At 47.8% G+C, this 13,862-nt stretch overlaps 1 protein-coding gene and 1 long non-coding RNA gene across 2 annotated transcripts in view; one reads left to right on the forward strand and one right to left on the reverse strand.

Moving 5' to 3' along the window:
- The window catches only part of Foxk1 (forkhead box K1), a 51,566-nt gene that overhangs the window by 3,373 nt on the left and 34,331 nt on the right, over window positions 1–13,862 (forward strand). The window contains exon 2 of the mRNA XM_010642859.1: window positions 6–226. Coding sequence (XP_010641161.1) covers window positions 6–226 — 221 coding nt within the window. The remainder of the gene's footprint in view (window positions 1–5; window positions 227–13,862) is intronic.
- LOC104875334 lies at window positions 9,335–13,194 on the reverse strand. The gene is made up of 3 exons (XR_784026.1): window positions 12,929–13,194; window positions 12,587–12,686; window positions 9,335–10,559 (listed from the first exon to the last, which is right to left on the reverse strand). It is a non-coding gene; the product is annotated as an uncharacterized LOC104875334 (long non-coding RNA).

Below are 13,862 nucleotides of genomic sequence, written 5' to 3' on the forward strand. Positions count from 1 at the left end.
GCGAGTTCGAGTTCCTCATGCGGCAGCCCAGCGTCACTATCGGCCGCAATTCGTCCCAGGGCTCGGTGGACCTGAGTATGGGCCTGTCCAGCTTCATCTCGCGGCGCCACCTGCAGCTCAGCTTTCAGGAGCCGCACTTCTACCTGCGCTGCCTCGGCAAGAACGGAGTCTTCGTGGACGGGGCCTTCCAGCGGCGCGGCGCCCCTCCTCTGCAGCTGCCCCCCCAGTGAGTGTGATTTCCCCCGCCCGGGGTTGGCCCCGCCTGGTCTGAACTGTCAGGGTTACCCCTGCCCCCCCTCCCGGGATGAACCCCAGGGTCCCCCATTCTGAACATCCCGGTCTGAACTGCCAAGGTTACCCCCATCCTGATCCTGACCCGCCTGAATTCCCGGGTCATCCCCACCCTGCTAGACCCCACCCTCCCCGAACTACCTGGATCGCCTGCGACCCATATCCTTCCTGGCCTGAACCCCCAAATCACCCTGTCCCTACCTAGTGGACCCTGGGTCACTTTAACTCATCACCCCAGCTGGCCTAACCTCTCCAAACTCCGAGAATGAATCCCTGGGAGTCTTGCCTTGAATCTTCGTGGCCTGAATCTGCAGGTCACCCCTGACTCCAGCTCCCTAGCCTTGCAGCCTTGGGATAGCCTGATATCAGTCGTGCTGACCCACCCTTAGTCACCATAATCCTAACCTCATCTGGCCTTCATGTCCAGGTATACCCCCGATCCCCATTTCTGCAGGCTTGGGCCCCTAAGTCACTCCATGAAGAGACTTGGGTCTCATTTTATTCTCCCCACCCTTGCCCTGCCTGGACCCCTGGGTTTCTATATCCTTAAACCTCAAGAGTTTGGCTTCCAATGGTCATCTCTCCAGTGTGGACCAGTGGGCCACCCCAGCCCTGTCTAGTCTGAGCACCTGGCACAGAGCATCAGGCCTGGGAAGTGGAGGGTCCACAGCTGCCCTAGGTGGGGGTCCCCGGTTAGCGGTCCAGTTGCTAGGGGCAGATATGGATGGATGTAGAGGCTTGGCCAAGAGGGGTCTGGATAGGAGGGTCTCTGCTTTACTGCATCCTGAGGACAACAAGGTGGGGAGCCCAGAACCAACACATCTGAGCCCCCTTAGAGTCCCTGGCCTGGCCTGGCTGAGCACCATATACACTGTGCCTGCCGGTAGGTTCCCTCCCCACCCCTGCTCTGGCCTGCTCTTCCCTGCCTTTGCTCGTCAGAACCTCGAGGTCTGCTTGTGCTTTGGTAGAAAGCCTGTTTAATTACTCACTTCCTCTGCAGCACTTTCTTTTTCTACTCCGTAATTGCCTCCAACCTTTCTGTAGTATTTGGGCTCCTTCAGTGCCACTCACGTTCAAGAGTGTCTGAGTGTGTTATTAGTTGCTTTTATGAGCAGCTCTGGTCCTGGGAGTGTTTGCTAGGGTGCCCCCGCAGGCCTCGTGTTTCTGTCCATCACCTTCTCTTCCCAAGTCTGGGTGTGTGTGTGAGAGAGATGCAGCATGCAGTTTTTACCTCAGCAGTGACTCACTCATGTTAGGGCGTGAGAAGGAAAGTGTACCTTCTTCCCATCCCAAACCTGAAAAGTGTGCGCTGCTCAGGTCAGGACTTGGTGAGTAGCAGTTGTGCTGTGCCATGATGTCACCCCCCCATTCTGGTCATCAGATACATCTTCAGCCAGTCTCCCCCAGTGAGGAAGTGGCAAGTGCACCCCCACTCACCTCCTGCCTCAAAGGCCTGTTTCTGCCCCTTTATGTGACTGGAAGTGCCCCCCTTGGTCCATGCTCAGGGGCTTCTGTCAGGACACAACCAGCCTACTGAGTCCAGGACAAGGCTTTCTCTCGCCCAGGTGTTTTCTCTGCACTCAGGCAAGTTTGCACCCACGGGGTTCTGATCATCTGAATTGCCAGTCCTGAGTCTATTATGAAATGTTGTTGGCATACAAAGAGCCTTGGAATTTTCTCTCCAGGGAGCTGGCATGCCTGGTGGGGTGCATTGTGGAGTGCTGGCTGAGCTGGCGGGCGGAAGGCACTGGCCCACTGGCTGAGTTGGTGCTTTAAATGTGCACAACACCATGCCTGCTGACTTTATGCGACTTCAGCCGCACTTCTGAGTGTGATCTGTGTCGGCAGAGATGTGTGCTGTACCTGGAGGGGACGACTGTGCCAAAGGAGAACCAGTAAGTGCATGTCCGCGTCTGTCCTGGAGGAAAGCCATGTGCTGCTGGAAGTGTTGGAGCCTGTCCACAAGTTCAGTGGTCTCGAATTCTTTGTTCCTAGGAAGCTCAGACCCAAGTAGTCACATGTACAGGGCAGGGTGGTGTGAACTTGTGTTTCTGGGTGAGCTTGAGCTTCTCAGGCTAATCACATTGAAAATAACTGAGAAACTTCAGTGCAAGAAAGTTGGATGCTTGCTTAGGTTTTTGACATCCTGAGAGAGGAAATAATGGCATATTTTAAATGACTAAAATAATGGTAATGCTTAGTGGGTCTCTTCTCTTGGGTTTTCATATCCAGTTTTGCCATTAGTATACAAAGCTGAGTTTCTCAGCTGTGACTGAGTGATCTCTTCTTATGTGGAATTGTTGGCTTGAATCTGTGTGGGGTCATTGGCTTCAGTTTCTGACTGTGTTATGTTGATCCCCATGCAGAGTCCCAGAGCAAACTTCAGCCACCTCTTCCTCTCTCTTTGGATAGGTGACAGGCACATAGGTGACATTTACACACACCACATACCCCCTCCGCAGTTCCCACTTGGGAAGGAAACCAGTATTCACCCCCATTTTTGTCAGAAGTGTCTCTTTCCAAATCTTCAATGTTTTTGTTACTGGTAGGGGAAAAAATTCCTTATCATCACAACTGTGACCGCTCAGTGCTGGCCTTGTGTAAAACCACATCTGATGTGGGTGGAGGGAGTCTGCCAGGGTTCTGATTCTGTGTCTTCTTGGAGAGAATCTATCATCTTTAATTAGCTTCAGTGCCGGGTAGGTCATAGGTGACATTGGAGTTTCGCTTGTTGCATGAACAAGTTAATGACTAAATGAACTTGCAATTTCCATAGGAGCAAAACAATGACCTAGCTTAGGTTCATTTTCCTAAATTAGCAGTGGCAGCTTCCTCTGGTTATGTAGGGTGTGTGTATATTGTGGTTCTTGATGCAGCTGATATGGAATTTGCATTGGATGTGTTGGCTAAATGTAAAAGACCAACATGTAGCCCTTTTCTTCTCTTCTCTTCATCCTTTTCTGCAGCCCTTTTCCCAAGTCCTTTGTAGGAAGACTGACTTACTCCAGCAGTCAAAATAAAATCAAGACTTTGCTATAGCTTTGAGTGGTAGGATTTATGGGAGTTTTTACTTTATACTTTGCTAGCTGATATGGAATTTGCATTGGATGTGTTGGCTAAATGTAAAAGACCAACATGTAGCCCTTTTCTTCTCTTCTCTTCATCCTTTTCTGCAGCCCTTTTCCCAAGTCCTTTGTAGGAAGACTGACTTACTCCAGCAGTCAAAATAAAATCAAGACTTTGCTATAGCTTTGAGTGGTAGGATTTATGGGAGTTTTTACTTTATACTCTGTTTTCCAAATTTTCTATATGAGCATGGTTACTTTTTCTGGTGATAATGCAGATCTGATCCAGGGCAAGGGCCTTTCCACTTAGCTATATCCCCACTCCTTATTACTTAATTTTTGTATTTTGAATCCATGTCTCTCGAAGATGCCCATGGCTAGGCCCAAACTTGCAGTCTTCCTGACTCACCCTCCTAATAATATTCTAGGACTATAGCCATGTACCACCACAAGCCCAGTTGATCAGTTTTTTTGTTTGTTTGGTTTTGCTTTGTTCTTTTGTTGTTGTTGTTGTTTTGGGGGAGTTGGTGTTTTTTGTTGTGGTTTTTGAGACAGGGTCTCACTATGTAGTTCAGGCTGTCTTTGCACTCACTCTTTAGCCCAGACTGGCCTTGCACTCATAGCAACCTTCTTGCCTCAGCCTTCCTAGTGTTGGGATTACAGGTGTGCGCCACAATGCCTGGCTGTACTTTTTTTAAAAAACATTTCCCTGTGCCTGTCACCCAGTGTCCACTGTTTCTGCCTTGTGGCTACGCCTTCCCCCTGCCCAGTTACATAGAAGCACTTCACAGATAGGTAGGAATCCCTCTTTAAAATGTAACCACAATGTCATTATCATACCTAAAAATAATAGTAAATTCCTTTTATCAGCTGTGCCCACTCCCTTCAGATTTCCCTTCTGTCTGGGGTTTTCCTCTTTCTGAGTGTTTGTTAGAGGCCACCTTGGATCAGGTCCAGATGCAGGGGCTGATGGGTGTGTCTCGTAACCTGGCATTTCTGGCTGCCTCTCTTCTGTTCTCACTATAGATCCTCACTGAAGGGACAGGGCCGTGTGTTCTGTATGAGCCCCTTCATCTCTTACAGATTGGAATCCCACACACTCACTCTGTCCCTCTCCCGTCATCCTAGAAATTGGTTATTGGACTCAGAGAGCTGATCAAACTCCAGTTTGATGAAGAAGAAAAGAAGAAGATGATGATGATGATTTTTTTGGCCAGAGCTGTCTCATCAATATTACTGCATGAGGGGCCGGGGATTTAGCTCAGTGTTTCCGCTGCCTGCCTTGCAATTTGTTTTTTCTTTTAATGTAGATCAGGCTGGCCTTGAGCTCAATATGTAGTTCAAGTTGACCTCTCTCAATGATTCTCCTGCCTCAGCCTCCTGAGGACTGGGATTACAGGTCTGTGTCATGCCTGGCTTTGTCACCTGTACTTTTTGTGGTATACTTTGGTTGCTGGCATCAGGTACTTAACGGTGCTGATGGATTCCACCCGCTGCAAAGCACTCTGAGTGACAGTGTTGGAGATCACAGCTTCTACACTTGTGCCATTGATGAAAGAGTAACTATCTGGGAGTTGTGCTACATGTTTATAATTCCAGCACTCTGGGAGGCTGAGGCAGGAGGATTACAAATTCAAGCCCAACCTATAACTTATGACTTGGTCAAACCCTGTCTCAGAATTAAAAAATATAAGGGGCTGGGATTGTAGCTCAGTGCAGAGTTCCTGGTTTTAATTCCAAGGACCAAAGGAGATGGGGAGCAAACATTAATTCTTACATTGTTTTAGATCCAGTAAAAGCACTCATAACATAGTTTCTCTTTCCCATTGCTCTAATTGGTCAGTCTTAGATGTACCACATTGGTGAATTAATCATCATGTAACTAGTTATTAGTTTGATGTTATTTTGAAATTAACTGGAAAATGCCCTGGAGTTAGTGAACATGAGAAGTTCCTGGCCCACTGTCTGGGGAAGGTCACAGCACACCTCTCCTCCTGGGGCCCCCCAGTCCCAGAGAGGGGTAGGGTCCCAGCTCTTTGGTTGCTTGCTGGTAATGGGAGAGGGTATTGGGCTGTCTCCTCCGAACGCAGGGAGGGACCTGACAGTATAGGAGAAAGTGGGAATGGCTGCCCTTGCCAGGGTCGGTCTGTACTACCTGGAGAGGCTGCAGAGGCCCCTTACCAGGAGAGACAGGCATTGGTCAGCACTGGGGCTGGAGAGGCTACCAGGTGAGACCTGGGAAGGAGGTCCTGGCAGGGATAGTGTGAAGGTGGAGGTGTGACTGGTTGAGAGCTGCACCTGTACCAGGGAGAGGGGCCTCTGTGGATCCTGCTGTGTCTAGAGTCTTCTGAGAAGGGGAAGGAGGCTTCTCCCTAGATAAAATCTTCAATTGGTTTCTTGCTAGTTGGCCATTGTTGTACATGGGGTGTGTTTGTTTGGTTAATCTGACATCCTTTAAAAATTTACAAAGGTAGGGCTGGGTGGGGTAGGGGATGGTAAGTGGTGACTGTAATCCCAGCTGCCCAAGAGGCTGAGGCAAGAGGATCAGAAGTTGAAGTATGCTTGAGGCCCTGAGTTCAATCCCCAGCACCACACACACACACAAATTAAGATGTACTATGTACATGTACGAACTCCCCACAGTAAGTGTAATCATTGTGTCCTACAAACATGTAACAAACAAACAAACAACTTATAAAAAAAGGTTTTTGGAAACATCAAATTGGGTGCTGGTACACTGAGCTCATATTAAAAATATGGGCCACCTTCTAGTATCTAGATCACATTGAGATGGGTTTGTCACCCAGGTAACAAAAGTTTATATAGGATTTTAAAATTTGATGTATGGGAAGGATTTTATTATGTCGTTTGTGTTGAACTGAATGTATAATCAATGTGTGAAAACCTTTTTCATAATGAGGGAGGAGTGTGGTTTGTAACAGCTAAAAATATATACTGTAGTGTCTTAATGGGGTACATTTTTAATATTTTGGAAGAAGAGATAGCTATGTTTAAAATTATGTTTTGAATTGAGACTAAGACATAGATTTGGATATAGAGTAATTTACTATTTGCTGTTTTCGCATCTTGTGAATATCGGGATAAACTTGCTAAATTAATGACAACTCAGATTGCAGTAGTACCTCATTTCCATAATTACCCTACATTTAAAGCATTTCATATTAAAATGAGGGATAATATAAAAATGCTTTTACTTTGATTTCCTGGAAATAGGCCCTTGCATTGTGATTTGTTGGGAGATTTTGTAGTTGCTCTTCTTTGCTACAATCCCTTTTCAGGGGTTTTTGGTTTCCTGGTAAAATAATGATGCTGGTTGACTAAAAAGAAAGTAAAAAGGAGAGAGAGAGAGAGCGCACGCGTGTGTGTGTGTGGTTTGCGAGTTTATAGAGAAACCGAGGCAGTGTGTTATGGTTACCAGGAGTCCAGGACAACCAGGCCCCAGGAGCTGGCACAGGCCTGGCTTCTCCCATTTCTAGATGTCAATGGTGCTTTCCCTGGGAAGCTTAGTTCTTGTTTTGCTTCCCTTAGACATAGTTCCAGCTGTGTGCAGATGTTCAGCCTTGTGTCTTAGGGTTTCTGGCAGACAGAGCGGTCAGTAGACCGGAAGAACAAAGGTGCGCGATTGCACCTGATCTCTTAGGGGTCTCATTAGCTCCCAGGTGTCTGTACTGCACTGAGGCACTTTTCCGGCCTGCCTTGCTGGAAACACTGTGGCTCTCCAGTGCCCTCAGAGTTAACCCCAGTGTTGCTAAAGGTCCTCAGCCCACGCCCTCAGGTGCCAAAAGGTGGCTTCTCTCCAGGGCAGAATCACCATGGACCTGCTTTGTTTATACAGCACTTCAGGGATGTTTGGTCTCAGGGCTGCAGATACCCTCAGGGGACCCCAAAGTACTTTATCTTTTGAAGGATGTGACTGTTGATATTTACCATAGGAGAAATAAGAAATTGTTCTATTCAGTAACTTCAAAAATAGCAATAAGAAACCTGTTTCAAAAATTAGTTTTTTTGTTTTGTTTTGTTTTTTTTGAGACAGGGTCTCACTATGTAGTTGAGACCTCCCTGGAACTCATTATGTAGCCCAGGCTGGTCTTAAACTCACAGTGATTCTCCTAACTCAGCCTCCGGAGTACTGGGATTACAGGCATATGCCACCACACCTGGCTTCAAAAATTACTTTTTAATGGAAAGTATCCTTTATTTCTCAAATTGAGACAAAAATTTCGAACAAAGATACTCCTTTTTTTTAGTAAAAGTCTTCCATGTCTGGTTTAATAGACAGTGGGACTTTTATGACTACTCCTCCTCTGGTCTGTTTTTGGACTGACAGAGAGCTCGGGCCAAGGAGCATTCCAGAGGCCTCACCCAGCCCAGGATGTTTTTGGCTTCATAGGAACTCCCAGCAGCATGGAGCCTGTGCCGCAACATGAACTTTCTGTCTATTGTTCTGTCCTGCACCCAGAATGACCCCTTCACCCCATGCAGGAGTCTGGTGTGGTATATTCGCAGTGGATGAATACTGACTGCTTGCAGCCCTGGTCTCTGCATCCTACGGCTCAAAGAAGAGTCTGTTTTGGGCCGGGGATTTGGTTCAGTGGTTCCACCGCAAGGTCCCAAGTTGGATCCCTGGTACCATACTAAAAAAAAAAGGTGTCTTTTTCAACCTTAGGTTTACTAGTAGTTAAACCTGAGCCCCGTAAATTGTAATTGTTTAAAATGCAAGTCATGCTGGGTGTGGTAGAGCGTGCCTGTAATCCCAGCACTGGGAAGGCTGAGGCAGGAGGATCACTGTGAGGTCAAGGCCCGCTTGAACTACAGCAAGACCCTGTCTCAAGTAAACAAAACAAAACAAAAAAGTAAGTCTTGTATAGGAGCAGAGTTTTAAATGTATCCCTTCCTTTAAAATCTTTTTTTTTGGTACTGGGGATTGAACTCGGGTCCTTGAGCTTGCAAGGCAGGCCACCAAACTGCTGAGCTAAATCCCCAGCCCTTTTAAAATCTTTTTTTAAAGGTTCTCTGACAGCATATTTTTAAGTAGTTTTTTAGGACAGTTTTGGGTTCACAGCAAAATAAATTTTTACAGAAAATTTTGAAAGGTGTGTAATAATACAAAAAAGTGTAATTCAGTCGGTGGCCTCATTAGCATCTCGTGGCATAATCTGGATGGATGTGGTTTCAGACATAGGCAGTGTGCCTTGGTTCTTTGATTGTCAAGCCCTCTCCTGTAAGTGGGTGGGGTGGGGGGGCACCCTCCACCAGGGGTCCAGTGAGGTCAGCAGCACAAGAATGCATGTGAACAGTGATCATTGTTTGGGGTTTTCAGTGAAAAAGCATTTTCTCCCTCCCAAACAGGTGTGAATCTCTGGAGGAACTCTCTCTGTGTGTGACCCTCACCCCTGTAATCCATGTTACATAGAGGATAAAGCTGCTCCTGTACCTGTTCCAGAAGGGCTTTGTGGTTTGTGGCTGGGGTTTCAGAGACGAAGGGTTCTTGCTGGTTTCACACAGGCACACTGTGGAGATGGAGGGGCCTCCCCAGCTCCTCCCTTGATGAGCATTGCTGCAGCTCACAGATATTCTGGGTCTTAGGACAGGGTTGGCAGCATTTAGGATTCAAAAAGTAACTTTATGTATGTATTTATTTATTTATTTATTTATGTTTGGTACTAGGGATCAAACTTGGGACCTTGGCCTTGCAAGAGGCAGGTGGCGGCACCACTGAGCTAAATCCCCGGCCCTGGCCCCTCCCCACCAAAAATGACTGTACAAGCCCAACATAGCTACACCTGTAATCCCAGCACTCTGGGAGGCTGAGGCAACAGAATCACATATTCAAGTCCAGGCTGGGCAACTTAGCAACTTAAGACAAGACCTGTCCCAAATTTTAAAAAATTTAAAAGGGCTGGGGATGTAGCTCAGAACAAAGGCCTTGGGTTCAATCCCCAGTACCACCGAACAGAAGAGTAACATCACAGCTTCCTGGAGGAGTTGTGCACAACATTCTCCTTGGTGGGCTCTGTCAGTTCTTCGTGCTTGTGACCGAGGGAGCCAGTGAGTTGGCCTCAGAAGTGTGCACAGGCCACTGGGACCAGAAAGACTTCTGTCCTGTGACTCCAAACAGACCTGAGCAGTGATTTGTAAACTGAGGAGCTCTTTGGAGCTGGCCTGTGGTTGATGGCATGCTAGGTGGGGCCTGGAGGCCAGAGGAGGGAGCTGCACAGGAAAGGGTCCCTGTCTGGCCTCCTCACAGGTCCGTTCCTGCCCTGGGAACGGGACAGTGACTCATTGCAGCTGAGGAAAACATCTTCCCCCAGGAGTATCCAGCTCTCTCCAGCTGGCTCATGTCAGCCTGGAGCACACACCTAGGCAGCTTGCTGCCTGCTCTCACCCTCTGTAGAGGCAGCTGTGTCCATGCTCATGATATGGACAGGTTTCCAGGGCCCTGCCTGCCCTTGCAATGCTGTGGGGAGCCCTGCAGCTGCCCTCAGTTTGGCAACCACAGCCCTGTGAGGCTGCCTAACTTTTGAAATATGGTCGATATGACTGAGCTGAGATTTTTATTTCACTCTAGGTTTCTTACTGTTGTTCTTTGTGGTGATGGGCATTGAACTCAGGGCCTTTTCACTGAGCTACATCCCCCCCTCTTTTTTTTTAGACAAGGTGTTACTATGTTACTAAACTGCCTTGGTTAGGATTGAAATTGTGATTGATCCTCCTGTCTCAGCCTCCTAGAGTGCTAGGGTCACAGATGTGTGTCACCACTCCGAACTTCCATTTTAGTTTTTAAAAGTTAAATTGGTGTAGCCTCTACTGCTGCTGTTCTGTGGGATCCTTGATGTATTTGTAGACCTGCAGATACTCAGGTGCTGGGCACTGCCACTGCCTCGGTTTATCTGGATCACTGAGAGTAAGGCAGGGTTTTCGGCAATATGGTGGGAGGTGAGGCCAGTGTGGAGCATGAGGCTGACAGCTGTGCTGGGAGGTGTGGGAGGCCAGGGCTGCATAAGAGGCTCTCATGAGAGTCCAGTGTGGTGGCTCAGCCCCAGATCCCAGCACTCTGGGAGGTTGAGGCAGGAGGATGAATGGTGGACGGCCTTCCCAATCCATTAGCACACATGCCATTTGCCCTCTCTTGCCCTGCTTCTTGAAGCAAGAGGAGAGGGTAAACCGTCCAAGAGATGGTTCCTGTGGAGAATAGAGAGAGGCAGTAGGCTGTTAAGGGGACATTTTTGAAAATAGGATTACAGTATACCTTGGTTGTCATGATTACATACGAGCCCAGCTCCGAGGTATTTTGTTCTTGGTGGTTATTGGGATCCCTCTGTACATAGGCAGGTGTAGTACATCTCCTGCTCATCTGCTGTCCTCACAGCCATGATCACACTAGGTGGCACTTCTCTACCCAGCTCTCCCAGCACCTATGCTTTGGCTCTGGTGACCTGCCATGGCAGGTCTCTTGATGGTGCAGGGGCAGATATTGGATGTGGCCTGTGAGTCCCCTGGGGTCAAATCAGACACTTCCCAGACTGCCCAGCCGCATCTTGGCTCCTTGGGCTGGCAGGAAGTGACAGGGCAGGTCCTAGGGGAGTTGGGCCAGGCCTGGAGGTTGTAGATCTCACTACCACTCATGCCAGTGACCAGAGCTCAGCCCCCAAACATTCCAGAGCAGGGCTAAATGCCCAGGAAGAGGCCAAAGCTCATGTGTTTGTAAATAAAGTTTTATTGGAACCCAGGAGGCCTGCCCCATCTGCTGCCTGGGTGGCTTGGTTGGCCTGGACTGCTTGTTGTCTGGCCCTGGGCAGGAGCAGAGAATGCTGCTGTCTCAGGCTGCCTCTGAGGTCCAGCTCTGGCTTCCTTTATACAGAGTCTTACTTTTCTCATCACGTTTAATTCTAGGTTTTTACATATTTCTTTTGAGGAGATGAATAGATCTTTTTCATTATTTTCTAAAGGGTTAGCGTTTACATTTTGAGAAAGTAGGCTCTCTCTCTCTCTCTCTCTCTCTCTCTCTCTCTGTGTGTGTATTTAGTCTGAGTTTATAATCTCATCTATTTTTAAAGTTTTACATTTTGAAAAAGAAATTTTTCAAGCTTCCAAGAAAGTTGTTAGGTTAGTAGCAGTGAGGCCTGTAAGTCCTGCCCAGATTTGTCCATTTTTAACACATTGCCAAATTGATTTCAGCATTTTCTATTTGTGTGTTATTTGTGAACAAATTGTATATTAATGCCCTCATTTTACCTTAATATTGCCATATATATTTTGTCATTAAGGATATTCTGTATAACCCATCTTGTTTTTAACTTGGGGAAATTTGACATTGGCAGGGTACTGTCACCTGACATACAGTCTGAATGCCAGTTTTGTCACTTGTTCTAAGAGCATCCTTCAGAGCCGTTGTCCCAAGAGAGTGCCCATGGGGGGGTGGAATGTTGCGTTTGTTGTCCCGACCATCTGGTCTCCTTGACCTGAAACAGTTATCAGCCTCTCTCCATCTTTACCTGACCTTGGCATTCTTAAAACATGAAGGGTTCTTAAGTTAGGTTTGTCTGATTTGCTAAATTCTGATTAGGATCAGGTTAAGCATCTTTGGCTGAAATCTGAGAGGGGGGCGCTTACCCCCCCCACCCCCTATGACACAGTTTCAGTGCCTGGCTTTATGTGTTGCCAAGGGCTTCCTCACCAGTTACTGTTTCTCCTTGCCATTAGTAAGCAAGAAGTTGGAGACTTGGCACTAGGTTAAGACACATTGTGTCTGTGTAGTCTGTTTACCTTTTCTAGCAACAGTATTTCTTTCAGGGGCTTACATTGCCTGGATCATAACCTTTATGAGCACATAATGATTATTTTGTCTCCTTTTTACTTTTTTGTATCTTAGCTCCTTTTGTTGTCTTGTTGAATTGTTAGGACCTCCAAGTAACATTGAATAAACTCCGGGATAAGGACTCCCTTTCCCTCTGTTAGCTGTAGAAGGAATGGGAGTGTTTCAGAGGGAAAATAGTTTTGATTCTCAAACGCTCTTCCTAGGTGGGTGTGATGGTTCACACCTGTAGTACAGCCTCTCCGGGGGCTGAAGAGGAGTTGGCTTGAGCCCAGTAGTTGAAGACCAGACTGGGCACCAGAATGAGATGCCCCAGAGGGGAGAGGTGGCATTTCCTCAGGAGGTCTCCCTTGGTATCTGGCCGGCCTGTGATGGTGGTGGTGGCTGCACTTACACTTGTCTGATGCACTCTTATGGCCACACCTTGTTGTTTGCTGCCGTAACCCCAGCACACACCATCACGCTTGGCCCGTAGTTGGGTCTTTGTCGATTAACTGTTGGCAGAATTAATAAACAAATACGAGAGCTGCATAAACAAATGCAGAAATAAGCTGGGAAGTGATTGGAGGTTAATTTGCTTAGCTTTTAAAAGATTTGGCTTAGGTGAGCTGGGTGCCCTTGGCCAGAGGCCCGACCTCAGAGCCATTTTTGAGGGAGTTAGGAGTTCGGAATAGGTTAGTACTCGCCTCCATGTCTGGCTCATAGAGTGTGCCTGGTAACCCCACCCCACACCTACCACATCTCCTGTTGCTGTCACTGTGGCATCCGTGGGACTGAGGGCACACATCCATTCCGGGAGGCCTTTGTGTGTGGGTCACAAGGCCTGTTCCAAGGGACGGGACTTGTTGCAGCGCTCAGGAGTGGATCACAGTCAGGGGTCCAGGCCCCCACTCCCAGGTCTCATTCCTCGCTGTCTGAGGTGTCTCCAGGTCTCCATGCTCCCTGCCAGCTCTGAAGCTTGTACGATCAGGGCAGAGTGGCGGGTGGCGGGTGTTTGTTTCCTCATGCTTTCCTGAGCTGTTTGTCCAGAGAACGGGAGTTCAAAGTACAGGGTACTCGAAAAGGCAAACTCGGGTTTACTCTCAACTCACGGGAATAATGTGGCAGGCGAAAGGCAGCACCAGAAAAGAGAGAGCGGGCCGGGGAAGGGCGGAATTAAGTAATTCGTACACATTTTGAGGCCTTTTAAAAACTGAGATGCGAAGAATAATTGAATGAGCACCGGAAGCCCACACAGAGTGGATGCTGTGGTGCTCGTTTGCATTTCATCATCAGTTTTTAAGCCCTGTCCCCCTCCCTTCCACCCTGGGTATCCAACTCAGGACTTTCACTCTGAGCTACATCCCAAGCCCTTTTTTATTTGGGGCAGAGTCTCACCAGTTTGCACTCCTCCTGCCCCAGCCTCCCAGTAGCTAGAATTACAAGTGTGTGCCGCCACACCCAGCTTTAAACCCTCTTTTAAAGTCAAAGAAACAGCACATTGCAGGTCAGCTGAGGTCCCTGGCTTCCTTTTGCTCATCTGTGGGGTGGGCCTCTGGTCCCGCCTCATACTTTACACACAGGGATGTCTAGGAAAGCTGCGTGTTTAGTTTTGGTGGGTTTTTAATTTACATTAGTAATGTCACACAGTCTTTATCTTTGTACTGTTTATACTCTCAACTTGTCTGGAG

The sequence above is a fragment of the Fukomys damarensis genome, unplaced genomic scaffold (genome assembly GCF_012274545.1).
Source record: "Fukomys damarensis isolate Sample0158 unplaced genomic scaffold, DMR_v1.0_HiC HiC_scaffold_17, whole genome shotgun sequence".
Taxonomy (NCBI): Eukaryota; Metazoa; Chordata; class Mammalia; order Rodentia; family Bathyergidae; genus Fukomys; species Fukomys damarensis.